This window comes from Bombus huntii, chromosome 3 (genome assembly GCF_024542735.1).
Source record: "Bombus huntii isolate Logan2020A chromosome 3, iyBomHunt1.1, whole genome shotgun sequence".
Lineage (NCBI taxonomy): Eukaryota > Metazoa > Arthropoda > Insecta > Hymenoptera > Apidae > Bombus > Bombus huntii.
This window is the reverse complement of record NC_066240.1, coordinates 11,045,910-11,062,675: the sequence shown is the minus strand read 5'-3', so window position 1 is coordinate 11,062,675 and position 16,766 is coordinate 11,045,910. Positions and strand designations below refer to the sequence as shown.

The window sequence follows — 16,766 nt, the reverse complement described above, 5'->3', positions numbered from 1 at the left end:
AATGTCCCTCCCACGATATAAATTACACCATCGTTTTTAAATTTATTATCACAAAAGCGAAGACGAAAATTTTTGCACGATATGTAGATAGCTTGAATGGGAAGAAAAATCGAAAAGGATAATTAGTAAACGAAGAATTATTGAGACATCGAGAAGGGTTTTTCCTTGTGTCTCGTAGAAGACGAAATGTCCCTCCCACGATATAAATTACACCATCGTTTTTAAATTTATTATCACAAAAGCGAAGACGAAAATTTTTGCACGATATGTAGGTAGCTTGAATGGGAAGAAAAATCGAAAAGGGTAATTAGTAAACGAAGAATTATCGAAACATCGAGAAGGATTTTTCCTTGTGTCTCGTAGGAGATGAAATGTCCCTCCCACGATATAAATTACACCATCGTTTTTAAATTTATTATCACAAAAGCGAAGACGAAAATTTTTATACGATATGTAGGTAGCTTGAATGGGAAGAAAAATCGAAAAGGATAATTAGTAAACGAAGAATTATCGAAACATCGAGAAGGATTTTTCCTTGTGTCTCGTAGGAGATGAAATGTCCCTCCCACGATATAAATTACACCATCGTTTTTAAATTTATTATCACAAAAGCGAAGACGAAAAATTTTTCCCGATATGTAGGTAGCTTGAATGGGAAGAAAAATCGAAAAGGATAATTAGTAAACGAAGAATTATCGAAACATTGAGAAGGATTTTTCCTTGTGTCTCGTAGGAGATGAAATGTCCCTCCCACGATATAAATTACACTATCGTTTTTAAATTTATTATCACAAAAGCGAAGACGAAAATTTTTGCACGATATGTAGGTAGCTTGAATGGGAAGAAAAATCGAAAAGGGTAATTAGTAAACGAAGAATTATCGAAGCATCGAGGAGGATCTTGCCTATATCGTGACAAGGATGGATAAGTCTTTCACGATACAATTTACATTATTTTTTCATACTTAATTACCAAAAAATTGTGGGAGGGAACTTCTTTACGATGTACGGGACTAAATTATAAGACAAACAATAATAGGATAATTGGTAAACGGAGAATTATCGAAGAATTATCGAGAAGGTTTTTCCCTTTGGGTTTCGCGGAGGATCAAATGATCCATAAGTTATTAAACTAGTGTAATTGAGGTTGAAAAGCAGACCGCCTCTGGTCGATCCTTTTTCGTTTCTCTTGTCCATTATCGTCGCCGTGGGAATACAAAAGAAATGAGAAAGTGCGAGACGTGCAACAGTGAATCTTTTTCCGAGGCCAGGCAAGTATCCCGAAAAGAGTAATAAATGCCCGGCGTGCAGGCGTTCGCTGTTCCTTTGCTGCTAGAAAATTAGACCTGAAAGAACATTGGCTGCGTAATTACATGTTTCTGAACGATGGTGAGAGGAAAAAAGGACTTGGAAAATAACAATCCAGCCGGGAACATCATTGCCTTTCCCGTCTCTCTTCTTCTGCCTCGTGGGTTGCAAGGAAAAAGAAAGAGAGAAATTTCTCGAGTGAATAAAATTTACTTTCTTCGCGTGATGCTTACCGTTCCCAATTTCTCTTGCTTACCGTGATAAATCTGATAACACTTTACTTTATCGTCGAGTTCTGAGAGTCGCGCAAATCGTTTGAGCTATTTACTGTTACTAGGGTTGCCGTACTATAGTGGTATACTTCGCCTATTTACCGTCACTCGTCACTATAATTACGTAAGTCATCATTATAATTTGTTTAGAAGTATACGATACAAGAGCTGTCAATGCAAATAAACGATATTTCGCATGTTTATCAGGCCGCTAGTAACCAATCAACTAGCCTTAAAAATTGTCCATAATCGAATTTGGCGGAAATTATTTACTCGAATAATCTTCGAATCCAAATAGCTCTATCTTAGTATTAGATTATACTACTAGGTTGCTATTAAACTCAGGCTACTATCAGAGATTTATTAATAAATCGCGGATTTTTATGCATTTGTAGAAAATTTGAGAAATGCACAGAGTGCATATAATATGCAACGATATTTTATCCTAAATACAATACGCACAATTAGAGATTAAATTCACCGTAGCGATATCGACAACTTTTAGCGAATATCTCGCGATTTTCTCTATCCCGTGACCGATCTACTATTTACATATACAGAAAAAAATTCTTCGAAACGTTGATTCTTTACAACACGCGGAGAAGTCATCGAAATCGAAGAAGAAGTAACATTTCTACAGTTTCACCGATAAAATAATTGCAAAGGTAGGCTCCATTTTCGAACATGTATTCGCAAAAATATTGTAGGTTCTCTACTACAATTAGTTTATTTACAATAAATGGATTAAACAGACGTTGATTAAACAGGAAACGATGGTTGTTTAACGTGAACTAATCACAATAACGCATTATAATTAAGACAACTAGATAGTTAATTTGCAACTCTAGTCACCACGGATCCAACGCTCTCTCGACAACGCCAGTGTTTCGACCGTTTGCGGAGAGACGCGATCGCGAGATGGCACGTCAACGAGAGTTGTAAATTCCCGTTACGATTAAATAATCGACGCCACGAACTGATCGATCCCCTTATTTCTATTATGATAACAGGGGTGGTTCAATTGAATATGCACTGAATTAACAGGTATTAGGTTAAAGTTTATTCAAACAACTTATTGACTAGAGAGATATAAATTGATAAAGTATAATCGAGTTTCGATTGACAGCCAAAGTTACAATGTGTAGTACGCGACGTAAGCTTAGATGATGACGGTTCAGAAAATGCATAAAGACTGACTCTCTGTGAAGATGATGCTGCGGAGGAAAGCTTGCGATGGGAGGGTCTAATGACACGAAAAGAGCTGATTTGTTAAGGACAAGTTTTCGTTGGGAAAGACTTCGCTGTTAATTGGCTAATTTTCTAGGTTGGTGGGTGAGGAAGGGTGCTAACCGTTCCCGAGAGAGAGTTGCTAGTGGGAAGGATCATACGTGAGAAAACTAACTTTCCCGTAGTAAACAGTAAACTTTTAGAAAACGATTTAGTAAAGAGATGTTTGTTCGGTCTGAAGGACCTTAGCTAAAAAATTCCTGAGATTTATGGTAAGTCCGTAAGACTATTGAGGGTACGCAGTGAAGATGCGAGGACATCAAGTTGCCATCTTGCCCGCATTTGTCCAGCTGGACAAATTGTAAAGTATAAATTGAATAATAATAAAAAAAAAATCTTGCCCGCGGTGTGTGGCCTGGTCTAGGTAGAATGTCGCCAGACGTAGTAGCTAGCAACGCTCTCTCGACAACGTAATTCGCACTCTCTGACTTCTCAACTCACAATGACTGCTTGGAAAATAAATTAAAAATATACAAAACGATCATAATACCACTATGGGGGACAGCAGCAATGAGCCACGGCAGCAATGAGCCATATAAACAAAATAGAGACAGTACAAGCTAAAATTCTTAGAACAATAGCAAGCGTCCCATGGTATGTTAGAAACGAGGATATACGGAAGGACCTGGGAATACTAACGGTCAAAGAGGAAATCAGCAGATACGTAGGAAAATACAAAGAAAGAATAGGAACACACCCAAACCGGCTAGCTGTGGAAACGATCAACACCTCAAGCATGGATAGAAGACTGAAAAGGAAACACTCAGCAGACCTCACAAAGGACACAACCTAACAAACACGAAGATGGTATCCCGCTGGGGGTAGCCACCCACATGATAATCAAACAGCTAAAAAATTCTACCAAATGTCCAAATTGTGAATGTAAAGAATTAAATAAAAAAAAAAACAATGACTGTTAATTCGTTTTTGTCCCTTAGCAACTCGTTATCTTTTGTTTTAGCCTCACGTCTTTTGTCTTAGCCCCATCACGCACATATTCCGCAACCGCTTGTTTATAATTCGCCCGACACCTCCCAGGCTCCTCGTCCACGGTACTACAATATGAATTTGTATAAATGTGAACCGTCTATCGATAATAAAGGATATCCTCTAGGATACTTTAAGATGTGCGACGACCATGGGATACGTGGTTTGCTAAAGAAAAACAACGAGAAACACACACTGCGGGAGCAGAGAGAACGACGCTGGATTGAATGTCATAAAATATTTATCCGTGGAAAGGTGATATAGTTTGCCGGCCAACTTTCCATCGATCGAACTCTCTTCGTATCAGTTTTCTCGTGTCCTTACCCCTTCACCCCCTTTGTTCACCGGTTCTACGTCGTTCACTGCGTTCTTTTTCCGGACACGTACGACCCGTGGGGTCGGATACGTGGAAACCCCGTGTCGTTTACAAAGGCGCTATACAGGATCGCCGTGTGTTCATCGCGCGTGATTTCAACTGGCTCACGTAGGACAGCCACCATCGTAGATCGAACGTTCTACGTTCTACGTTCACGTAGTAAAACGTCGGCAAAGTGCACACAGGTATTCACGCTGTGAGACGGATTCGTATCACAGTTTATGACGTAGCGAACGACGTATCGGTTTTTCATGGATACCTCGAAGATTGTTTCCTTAGCGATGATCCGTGTAACTTCACCGTCTTTTTCCACGGTGATTCGTCTTATTGAAAGTCTTGTGGAAGAAAATTTGGCGATATTTGCTGGCTGCGATACTACACACAGGCAAAATTGGTGGTTTCGTAAGTTCCATCTTTTTTATCGGCTACTTCTACGTTTCATGGTAGAACAGTTTTATATCAAAGAATTGAAGGAAATTCGTTGGTGGTAATGGTAGAATGGTGTAGATTGATAAGCTTTGTGATTTTCGTAGTTTATCCTTTGTTGGATATTCGTAAGTTTGGTAGTAGGAAAATTTCTTTTCTCTGCAATCTTCTGTTAAAGAATATAAGAACGTTTTTTGGTTGTAACAACCCAAGTTTTCTTTAGAGTTTTATATTAAAGAATTTTTAGGAAGAACATTTATTGGCGATTATGGTAGACCGAGGTAAGCTTGTCGGTACAGAAAGTTGAAGTTTATGTTGGATACTTTCAGGTTTGGTGGTACGAGGAAAGAATGTTAATTGCTGGGTATATTGTTCTTCTTCCGGATGATTTGCTTTCTTTGAAATTTTACCTTAGGAGGGGTGACAACATTTATTGCTTATTCATTGACAATAAAAAACAAGGGCTAAGCTCGTTGATTTCTTAACTGTTCTTTTAATTTCTACTTTGGATATTGCGAAAGCTTGGCAATATGAAGGAAGAAGGTTGATTGGACACGTTGTTTTTCTTCGGAGCGATTTATTTTTAGAAAATTATCGATAAGTTTAGTATCAGTTTAGAAAAGGAGTATCGCGTGGAATCTTTAACAGAATATCTTAAGCTACGTTAAGAGAGCTTCGTTTAGGAGAATTTAAACAATTCCCGAAAGTATCCGATGATACGAGAAGGATCGCAGGAACACTTATGTCTGCTATGGGAAAGTTGTTGAACGCAACGGTTGTAGCGAAGAAGGTGATAAAAAGAAATTAGAATCTCTTTTCTGAAAGTTTTTACCGTTAACGTTTGTACATTAAACTGCCGTTAGTTTTATAACGATGACAAAACAGTGTCATTATCCACACCTACGGACTCTTATCGCAGTTCCTCCTTTAAGATTTAGGTTTGCCTTTATAAAGGATAACTTGGCAAGAAAGGGTGAAACGTTCATTAACCTCACGAAGGAACAAAGAAGGACTCTCAACTTTCTCGTTAACAATTTCTTAACTCGCCCAGCACGCTTCTTATTATTTTTAATCGGTTTGATCAACAAATGCTTCATGAACATGACTCGATAAATTGTAATTCTACGCCTTTAATTTTCGAAAATCTGTTTTCAGATTGGACGTTAGAAACGAGTGAGAAGGAAAGATAATTTGTCTTGACTATTGCGATGTCAGAGCATGAAACGATATTTTTAATACGTATAAATATAACAATGTATGATATCGTTACGATATATAATTTTTAATTAGCAAGTTATAACGTAAATTGGATCTAGACAAATTAAGAATTGTTACATTTGCGTCAAATAAATTCAACGAAAAGATACATCTGATCGCTTAAAAAATCCGTTCTCTTTGATCCAAACCGATTCAAACCGTCACATTCTAACGTTCGAATCGAACCACTCGATCCACCTTCGTTCGCATAGAAATTTGTAATAAAATATCCCATTGACCCGACGAAATCGGTTTCACCAGAAGCGAAGGAACGTTTTCCGATCGAAACGGCCAGAAATATTGCGTTCGTCGTTCGAACGACGTTTCTCTTTTTTGACGAGCCTTTAATATTTCACGATGAAACACGAAGACGTTGATCGTCGTCGACCAGGAGTTGCTTGCCTTCCGGTGAACCGGTCCGCGGTTTCCGCGAAGCGTGGAAACGTGTTGACCGGCGAGTGTCGTCGTTGCTTGCGCTTAGTACACGTGGCCGTGGGCATTGGAGAAGAAAAGAAGAAAAAGAAAAATAAACAGGAAAGTAAAAGAATGAGGGACGAGAGGGAAAGCAGACGACGACTCAGAGAGAGAACTGTGACCACGGAAAGGCACGATTCAGGAAGATGTTTCCTTGTCGCCTTGGGACACTTCTTACGTCTTCCTCTCTCTCTCTCTTTCTCCTCGTTTCTTTAGCCAACGGAAGTTTCGAACTCTATGTCCACGACTTTCTAAGCGTGCGGTTTACCGGCGTAGAATTTGTCGCGAAATAAAATTTTCCAATTTCTATGCAATTTCCTATAAGAATCGTTCGTTACATTACAGATAAAGTTCGCCTGTTTGAAGAGCTTGCAAAATTTGGAACAAAATTATATCTGTGGAATTTATAAATGATTTTTGCCATACAATGTCTAATTCTCTTTATGCAAATAAAAACTAATTTAATCTTTCGGAAGCGGTGAATATTTATACGGTAAAAGAGACTGAATATTTTTGTGCGATTTCTAGGTTAAACTGTCTCTTAATCGGGTCTGTCGATAATCGTTTACTCGTTTAAAAATTATTTAAACCTATATGATTTTCCTCAGCAAAATAACGAAATTCGACTTCTTAGAAACGTATCGAATACTTTTTACTCCGAACTCTCTCTTTCGCTGTAATTTCTGTGTTTGGAAAATATCGAAACTCACTGGATTTTCGTTATTAAAATAAAACCATTCGAAAAATAAAGAAAATATTCACTGTTTACGTTATTTTTCTGTCGGAGATTTCCAACCGCTTAGCTTATAACTTACACGAAATATCAAACTTCTGCCTTCAATTTCGATACTTGGTAACATCACAAACACTTTTAACAAGAATCTGCCTTTCGAAATATCTTGCCTTCGCGAAACGATCGCACCATGTTTTCAATCTTCTTTTCGAAACACCGTTTCGAGAAAAAGGGGAAGAAGAAGAAGGGCGAAGATAGTGCGAGGGGTGAAACAAATTCGCGAAACTTTACGTTCGATCCTCACTGAGAGGTTTCGTGCATCGGATCGGGAAACACGTCGTTTTCTAAACTCTAGCCAACTCTAGTTCCTCGACTAGGAGGCGGCCACCCGAAGGTTTACGCTAATCACGGTTTACCACCTTCGACGTCGACTTTCCAATAAGTTGCCGGGGAATGTCTTTGTTAACGCGCCAAGTTGACCGCATCAACGAGCGTGATTGTATCGGACTTTCGTCGAGTTTCGCGCCGACTATTCGAACCGGATTCGTCGAAGCGTTCTTAATAACGCGGGAAGAGCCATTGTTCGACGAACCGGTGCGGCCGATTCGCACGGTGTCATGAAATTCGAGAATGCAACCTCGAACGACTGAGCTATAAATGGCTTTGCTTCAGCCACCGTTTTATCAACTTTAACCTCTGTTAATTTCAGATTGGTCGAGTAGCTTCCAACTTGCGGTTCTTCTTCTTTTGTCCGCTTTTATGGCAAGGTTTAAAGGTTGCGTTTGACGGGTTTATCTATTTTACTAAGCTTGTAACTCTTCGTTTCTTTATCCTTGTTAGGGGATTGTATTCTATACGAAGATGAAAGGGGAAAATACGTTACGAGTATAATATTGTTGAATTTTTTTTTTTGTTCGAGAACAATGAGCATTCTTCAATGATGGGAAGGATGTATTAGGTTGTCCGGCAGGTTTCTTTCGTTTTATAAGAAAATAATAGAAGCACAATGTTTTATTTCGAATTATACACGAACATAATAATAGAAATATAACGAGATGGATCATACTTAATTCAATAAAATAATAGAAGCACAATGTTTTATTTTGAATTATCCACGAACATAACAATAGAAATATAACGAGATGGATCATACTTATTCAATAAAATAATATAAAACAGAAATTATTGTTCATCTATTATCACCTTATGAAACGAAAGAAACTTTTTTGACAACCCAATACTTTAACATAACATAATTGAAAAGATTGGCGACCTACTCGGTCCAAAGTAATGTCTTTTAGCGATAAATCGAAGCAAGTTTTGTGAAAAAAATCTCTGCTTCTGAGAAATTAATATTAAAGATACGTATGCATAGATCGATAAAAATCTGTTGATAAAAATGTTTGATAAATGTAACCGAATAAATTACCCAGTTTGTGATAGTACGAGATACTACGTATATAATTTGCTATATAAATGAAACAGATTATTTCTCTTAATTTACAAGATCTTTTTACACGTAGAAAATTTTCGTTCGGAATTTAAAAGATATTTAAATTTCGCTTCAATGGCTGAAAGCTTCCAAAATCGCGTTTCTGGACGCTAATGGACTTAATGAATAATGCTTGTATGGGCCGCATGAATTACCGCGTTTTTTTTGCTTAGAGAATAACCTGGCCTTTTGTTCGTGTTGCTGGCAACCAGGGTGTCGCAAAATATCTTGTATAATTTTATAGCTATTCACGTAAAGGCGATCAACGTGGCGCTTCATTTTTCACGCGGGACAATGGCGAGGAAAATAACAAAACAAGGGTGTACTATACATTCTCGATTATTCGCTAGAAATAGCGAAAAATATCTAGCATTTAATCGAAATTTACATGTTACTATTAAAAAGGAACAAAGTGAAGGAAAATGAAAGCTGTAAACTTCCAATGTAATTGGGAAAAGATTAATAAGTTAGATATATCGGGTTTTTTAACTGCAAATAGCTTCTACGAAATGTATAATATATTTAATTAATCCTTATAATATTAATCTCTGTACGATAGCTTGCCAGCGATTAACTTTGTTCTTTCAACATAATTTATGTACTAAAAATGCAATTCATGTAAAAAGATCACGCGAATATTCATAATCGCGAATAATGGGATCTAGATTCTTGTTAACATTGGATGCATGTAATTAATGGTAAACTTTTTCTTCGATGTGGTAGAAAAATGACGAGTAAAGTAAAGTTTAGTTTGTTCGATCCGTTAAACATAAAATTCGAAGAGACAACATCTCGTATGCACCAATCTAACACAATGATAAATTCGATAATATACAGGGCGGTTGGTAACTGGTGGTACAAGCGGAAAAAGGGTGATTCTACGCGAAAAAAGAAGTCGAAAATATAGAATAAAAATTTGTCGTTTGAGGCTTTGTTTTCGAGAAAATCGACTTTGAATTTTCGCTCGGTACGCGTGCACTTTATCACGTCTCGTTATAACAGATCTCACTGTAGATCGTTGTCTCCATGGAAAAATTAAAAAAAAAAAAATGTTATTCTATATTTTCGACTTCTTTTTTCGCCTAGAATCACCCCCTTTCCGCTTGTACCACCAATTACCAACCACCCTGTATAAAAGGTATGAATTAGAAATGTAGTAAAATCAGAGTTCAGAATGTCGAATGAAACATAGAAAAGGTTCTTCTTTCGTTAAACAAAATATTATTTAAACGATGGGTTATTCTCAGAAAAATGATTGTCCGGTAAGAAAGTGAGTTTCCAAAGAAGTCGGGGAAACTCTTAATCGCCTCAGAATGCTCTTCAATTTAACGCTTCTTCTCCAAGATTCAAACTTTTTTCCGGAATCATCAAAATTATATTATAGCATAAATCTCCAAACTCTAACCAACTTTTCAAGCTAAATCTTTCCAACCGTCCGCTCTGCCCTGGTTTTTTTCTTCATTCTCTCTCAGCGGAATTTCATTTCTATATCGAAATCAACGAACGGACGACTCTTTTAACGTAGACGCGAGAAAAAACACATTGAATGGTTTGTAAACGGGAGGAATTGTAACGGCCGTTAAATCGAGAATCCACCAGTGACATTTGAAGCATTTAAAATCGAAAGAGAAGATGGTGGTGTACTCACAGATGACGACGAGATGAGCGTTGGCACGGATCGATTTAATGCGCAAATATGGTCCAACTTGGCACTGATATTCTCCATCGTCCGTCAAAGAAGCGTCTGTGATCTTCAGATTGTAGATTCCGTTGTTTTGATCACCTATCAGTCTCAATCGCGAGTGCCCGACGATTTCTCCACCTGTGTAACAAAAAAAAGAGAAACGAAACGTTTATTCCTCTTAAATTTACTTTTCTTCGCGTTTAATTTGATGCTTTAACGTTTTGTTACTTTATCCGCAATTTTAAAGCGAACATAACGATTTAATTTAATTCGTAATCTTAGTAATCATCGCTTTAACGGTTTTAAGAATCTTCTCGTCTGTCATCGAGAATATTTTCATAATTTTGTTTTTCTATTCTTCGGTATCAGTAGCGTTTATAGAAGTGTCATCTATTTCTTGACAATTGGACGTTAATCAGATGACTCATGAGTAAAATTAAAAACTATATATCTTAATCGAATTAATATTTAACATAGAGCAGAAGAATTAACTCTACCGTGGAAGGATACATTTAAAATATTGTAGAATAGAACTCTACTAAATTCGCTAAAAAACTCCTGTACATTTTTAAATATTCCTTTTAGCAACAACAGCTCACGAGTTTGAGAATCTTCTATTTATGTACATGTTTTAGGTAAAACACAAGTTGCTTGAATAGAAGGGGAAACGTCAAAGGTCTCGATCAAGAAAACAAACGACGAGGAAGAATAATCGCTAGCTTTATGTTCAACCTTGCTCCCTCTTTATAGGAAAATGGGGATTGTTACAGTCCTAAAGAGCGAAATTGAAAAAGGGTATTACTGCGGCTTAAACGTTTTCACGAGGGTGTTTCATTAAAATCTTCCTGCGTTACGATGGGATGATTTTTATTTTAACTTCGTAGACCAATTATCTTCATCATCGATCGTCTCGGTATAAACGTACATCGATTGAAAAATAGATTGATAATTTCGAGAAAGATTCTCATTAAATTAACTTTTTTCTTTCATATTGCCAAAGATACTTTAATCCAATTTCTCTCGATTAAAAAGACGAACGTTTAATAACGTTCGTATCTCTTTGTCTATCATTTTGAAAATGAAGCTCTAAGTACCTTATCCGTAATTTCATACTTATTATTGCAATTTTATCCTTTATCATCATATTATCTTCCTATATTCGTTATCTAAATATTATTCATCCAATTTTATACTTTTATTCATGCCACAACCACCATATAATATTATATTATACTATTGGACGTATATTATTTTATTCCAAACCCAAGCAAAGAGACAGAAATCTCAAAATAAATAGTTCACGGTTTAACGTTCCGAGTAAAATAAGCCAATGAAAATGTTCTCTACATCCATTCCGATATATTCCAGGAATATCGCCATTTTCCAATAATTATTACGCAAACGTCCCCGATCATAGGAAAAGAAAAAAAAAAAAAAAAGAAGGATCTCAACTGCGACGCGTTAAGGCCGTATCATAACTCAACGATACGTCGTAAACTAAACGAGCAGCGTTTCTATATACAGAGTAAAGACACACGTTCGCCGGGAAATACTGGAACGTACTGCCACTTGCGTTTCGATAAAAGCGGTGATGTATGCAAAATCGATGGAACGGTACGGCTTTATGGCGGCCATTACCTTCTGTCAACCTTGCCTTTGTCGTCAAAAGTTTTGCCACGGCTAGATATTCGAAAGTCGGATAGCTCGCTGTTTCTAATGCGATCTCGTACAAAAGAAACATTCTCGGCTACGATCGTGAAAATTCGAAATTGGCCTTTTAACTCGTAAGTTCGAAACCTCGAAATTTCTTTAACCGAAACCTCCTGCCGGAGTGTTTCCTTCGATTTTTCGTTTGTGATCCGAAGTACCATGACTCGGAGGTCGTTGATGAATTTGCGTGTCAGAAATTTCGTTCGTTCGCACGAACAGTACGAACAGATTTCGGAGCGTGGTTATCGTTTTTGAAAAAAAAAAACCAACTATGAGCGTCTTGTGCTGTTGAAGGGCAAAAGAGAAAAAGAAAGACGAGGTACGTAACAGTGAAAATGGACGGTCTCCTGTCAGACACATTTTATAAGTAATACGACAGACGCTGCATCTTCTTGTAACTTGCCGCGCGTTCAATGTGTTAAAAATGGTTTCCAGCAAAAATTGCTTTGGACGATACTGAATTTTTTTTTATAAAAGAGCAACGACAATTTCCTCTGAAACTGTTAAGTTACGTTTTCGTTTCATTCGCTCGTGTGACCTTTTTTCTTGTTCAATCTAAATGGTTGTCTCCTATTTCAAATAATAATAATAATAATAACAATAATATTAAGGAAATAATACAAATATATGTGTATGTTTCTGATAAATAACCTCGTAACAAAGTTGGCAAATTATCCCGCTTGCGCATTTTTCCTGCAATTTATTTGTGTTTTTAAATATCATTGTATACTTTAATATTGTATCGTTGACCCGCAGAATTTATTTTCTCTTCTTTTATTCAGATACAGAATTAATCTTGCAATATTTCAAATATCACGATGGCAAATTTAATCCCTAGAAGTCGAACGATGTCGCTGTGATTTATTTATTAGAGCTATAGTCTGTGATAACATAGTCTCGGATAATATCCTGCATCACATTAAATTACATCATTATAGCATAATCTACTAATCAGTGTTCGTTTATAGTTCAATTACATCGTACTGATAAATTTATTATTACAACGCATTGAGATATGAAACGTACCAAACGTTGTTTCCAATTTTTTAATATTTCCAATACCATAATCGTACTTGTTTAGTTACAATGCTGCGTATAATATCAAAATTATCGACGATTAAACAGATTAATCTCAACATTTGCCAAAAATCTGTTAATTTATCCACAGGTGGTGCATTTACAATTTTGAAAACTACCAACGCTCCATTCTTACGCGACACTTTCGCCTCCCTACATTCCCAAATGATGTTTGTCGAATTTCTGTACTTTACGCCGCAATTCTAATTCCGCAATTCACCTGCTATTTTCGACCAAGCAATTCTCCTAATGACAGTTTCGTGCTTCGTCCTCTTTTTCTTTTTCCAAGCTACGCACACATTCGAATTCGGTTGAATAATTTAGGCCATCCAGCGACGAACGTGGAGAGAAAAGGGCGGCTAATAAAGGGTTTCGATAGTCGAGGCTCTAATTACTCTTTTCCCTCGCTACGCTACCGGTTCCCTACGAGATCCATATCCAGCCTGAGAATCAAATAATACCAGCAGAGAGACCTGAAAACCGTGACACTGACGAGTATGTAGCTTTTGTGGCGTTCGCGACACTTTCGAAATATCACGTCGAAAATTGACGTTGCTACACACACCATGCGGAGATTACGTCGTTTCTGAAGATTTATTTTACAAAAATGATGGAACGCGTAAAGACATTAAGATAGTTCTGCTCCATTTACGTCGCGGTTACTAATGGACCGTTTTAATGAACGGGCAAGATGAAGTTACCGAAACGAAGTTCCCAAAGATTCCGTAATGTAGACGATGGCGAAGAAAATTCGAGGGGTTTTCTTACTATCCGCAGAAACGCGCGCTCTACTTTTACTTTATCGCCGGCCGTGCCAGCGAAAGTTAATAATTGTTGGAAATCGAGATGAACGTTCTCGTTCCTAAGATTCTTGCGATCGAGCAGCTTCACGTGCTAATTAAAATCGGTGACATTTCGGTCACAGTGACGCAGTGTCCTATTTCGGTCGTTATTCCAAAGAAGTTTAATCACCCTCCAGTTATTTAAGTTCTCTTTCCTATCCTAATATCTCGTTACTTTCCTTAATAATTTTATTGTTTAGTTGCGATGGAATTCCTCGACTTCTAAACCGCTTTTAAATATAATGCACGACGTAGCCCTCTTTCGTTTTGTTATTTCGTTATTTTGTTATTTTGTTATTTGTATAATTTTGTGTGCTAGACTAGACTAGCTGCGTAATAGTGATACATGCATCTGAATATCAGTGTGTGGAAGTATGTGCGTACGCGGCGTCTCGAAAACAAACGAATGTAAACTGTTCAGTCGGTTAACAGTCGGGTATGGAAGAAAGTGCTGAGAAGCGTGCAAGCGTGTATCGATGAATATCTTTGAAATCGTCTATCAAATAAATATATAACTATTCTAACATTAATTCCATGTGTAAATTTAGTGTTCCTATGCCATTATTTCGGCTATTGAGATCCAAAATTCTCAACAATTTGTCGGCGGACTGGACTGCCGAAGCGAAAGGGTTAAATCTCAGTATATTGGTGTTTTCGACTGAAATGGAATTACGTACTTGGTATAAATTATGAAACGTTATATTTTGTAAATGTTTAGCTTTAGTATCGTATTGGCGATTTTCCATTAAGATAGAATTACATACTTCGTAGACATTTGAACAGGATAGTAACTTTTTATGCTTGAGAGTTCAGATTCGTTTGAGAGATCGTAAAAGAAGCGTAGATAAACAGAGGGTGAGGTCGATTTACTTACTCGGTTGTATGACGTAAGCGAAGCCATCCTTTACCCACTGTACAATGCCAACTCTGTTCCCAACCTCACAGGGTATCATCACTTCACCACCTTCCAGGACAGAACTATTTCTTGGCCTCACTCGGAAATATTGTCCTCCTTCGCCTGTAACATCATTGGCAACAACACGAACATAAGTATATGACAAATGCAATACACATATATAACGAATATAAACGAAATAACACATGCAGAGTATCTAATAAACATTTTCCATATAAAAATAAAAAAGAATAATTTTATCACTAATATACGTGTACAATATAATAAACGAGTTTTACATTGGATCGTGTAAATAACATTTTCGAAGAAACAGAATCTTTCAATTTTCTAAATATATATTCGTCGATAATTAAAATGAATTCTAAATTTGATAACGTTATCATTATGGTCCCGCGTGTAAAACATATCGATGTGTATATATGAGATTCTGATAGTTTCAATAGTTTCTATATTTTGAGGCTAATTTAGTTTAGTTGGTCCTTTGTGTATCGAATATACGTTATCCTTTATTTTATCTGGTCGATGGCAAAATTCTCGTGTCAAAGAGATACGAATAAAAAGAAAGTCAATTTGTTAATTGATATATGTATTTGAAAAACAAAGTCACGATATCTTAGCTTTCTCGTTCTCGAAATGAAACTCTCTCTGAACGTTAGTTTAGGAAATAATATGAAATGATTAAACGGTAAACGTAGCCTAATAAATCTAACTCCATGTTCGGTTTACGGAACAGGTACAGACGCGCGCACATTTACAATTCCGAAGTCACACTGACTTTATTCCAACAATGTCGCGGCTGAGCTTAATTATCTTAGTTGACCTCGGTCGACTCCTTGTCAGTTATACACAAATTATAGTTTGTAGTTTATATGGTCCTGTAGCTTACAATACACACGTACGCTACACTTTCGTTCACTAATCTTTGTTTCTACCTCTTCCCATAATATTAAATAAATATTTTAAACTCAATATATGTGTGTGTGTGTGTGTGTGTGTCTCCATCATTTACATATAAATAATGAAAAGAATATGTATTAAATAAATAAGAAAAGAAATTAGATATTAATAATGTTGAATCATGAAAATTATGTGCATCAAATTTTCACAAAAGACGCGAATTATTTTATGCAGTTGCTTCTCTTCTCGCTTGTTACGTATACCTCTAATGACTATTTTAAATATAGAAAATCTGCGAGCGAGTACGAGCTGTAGCTTTGGTTAATTTATAAAATTACAAAATGGTCGTAAAAGTGCGCATTTACGAGAGATTTGAAACAGAATCGGGGGAAGGAATCTTCTATTCTATGGCGGAAATTATTCGCGGGCGCAGCGTTACCACTTCCGTGAAAAGAGTGGAAGCCAGAAAAGCTCCGGTAAACATCGCGTTGTTGAATCCGGAGAAATACTCGCTGTGCTTTTTTTAGCTTGAACGTTTGAGTGAGACCACATTTTATAAAAAAAAAAAAAAAAAATGAAAACGAGAAACAGAAATAGAACCTTACGAGTAATTTTTTCCTGCCGAATATTTTATGAATAACCTTCTAATTAATGAAATATTTACCTAACACGTTGTGCCTGACGAAAATGGAAAGAAAGAACAGCATCTTTACTCGCAAAACAAAATTAAACAACACAGTCAAATTTAATTATAAACATCCCCGTATAGCTATCATTATTACAGTCGATCTGGACAATTCTATTTTTTAAATTACCGCCAGATTACTCGTCTATTTGATTTATCAAATCATTGCATTGTACAGACTAAACGCTGCTTTCTAGTCACAAAATAATTATTAGATGGTAGTTATAAAATAAAAATTCACAGATGATCCAACAAAAATTACACAGAAACTTGTAACCAAGGAATTTCTATCGAATTCTCTTTCCTTAGAAACAGACTGGAAAAATTGATAATTTCTTTCTTCC

At 36.6% G+C, this 16,766-nt stretch overlaps 1 protein-coding gene across 5 annotated transcripts in view; it reads right to left on the bottom strand.

Moving 5' to 3' along the window:
* LOC126863736 (nephrin) overlaps positions 1-16,766 on the bottom strand; it is a 486,143-nt gene that overhangs the window by 89,499 nt on the left and 379,878 nt on the right. For all 5 annotated transcript variants that reach the window (XR_007688964.1, XM_050614195.1, XM_050614194.1 and 2 more), the window contains exons 2-3: positions 14,799-14,942; positions 10,260-10,433 (exon numbers count right to left, since the gene is read on the bottom strand). Coding sequence is in view for 4 of the 5 variants with exons in the window: in XM_050614195.1 (XP_050470152.1) it covers positions 10,260-10,433; positions 14,799-14,942 (318 nt within the window). In the remaining variant the exon portion in view is untranslated. The remainder of the gene's footprint in view (positions 1-10,259; positions 10,434-14,798; positions 14,943-16,766) is intronic.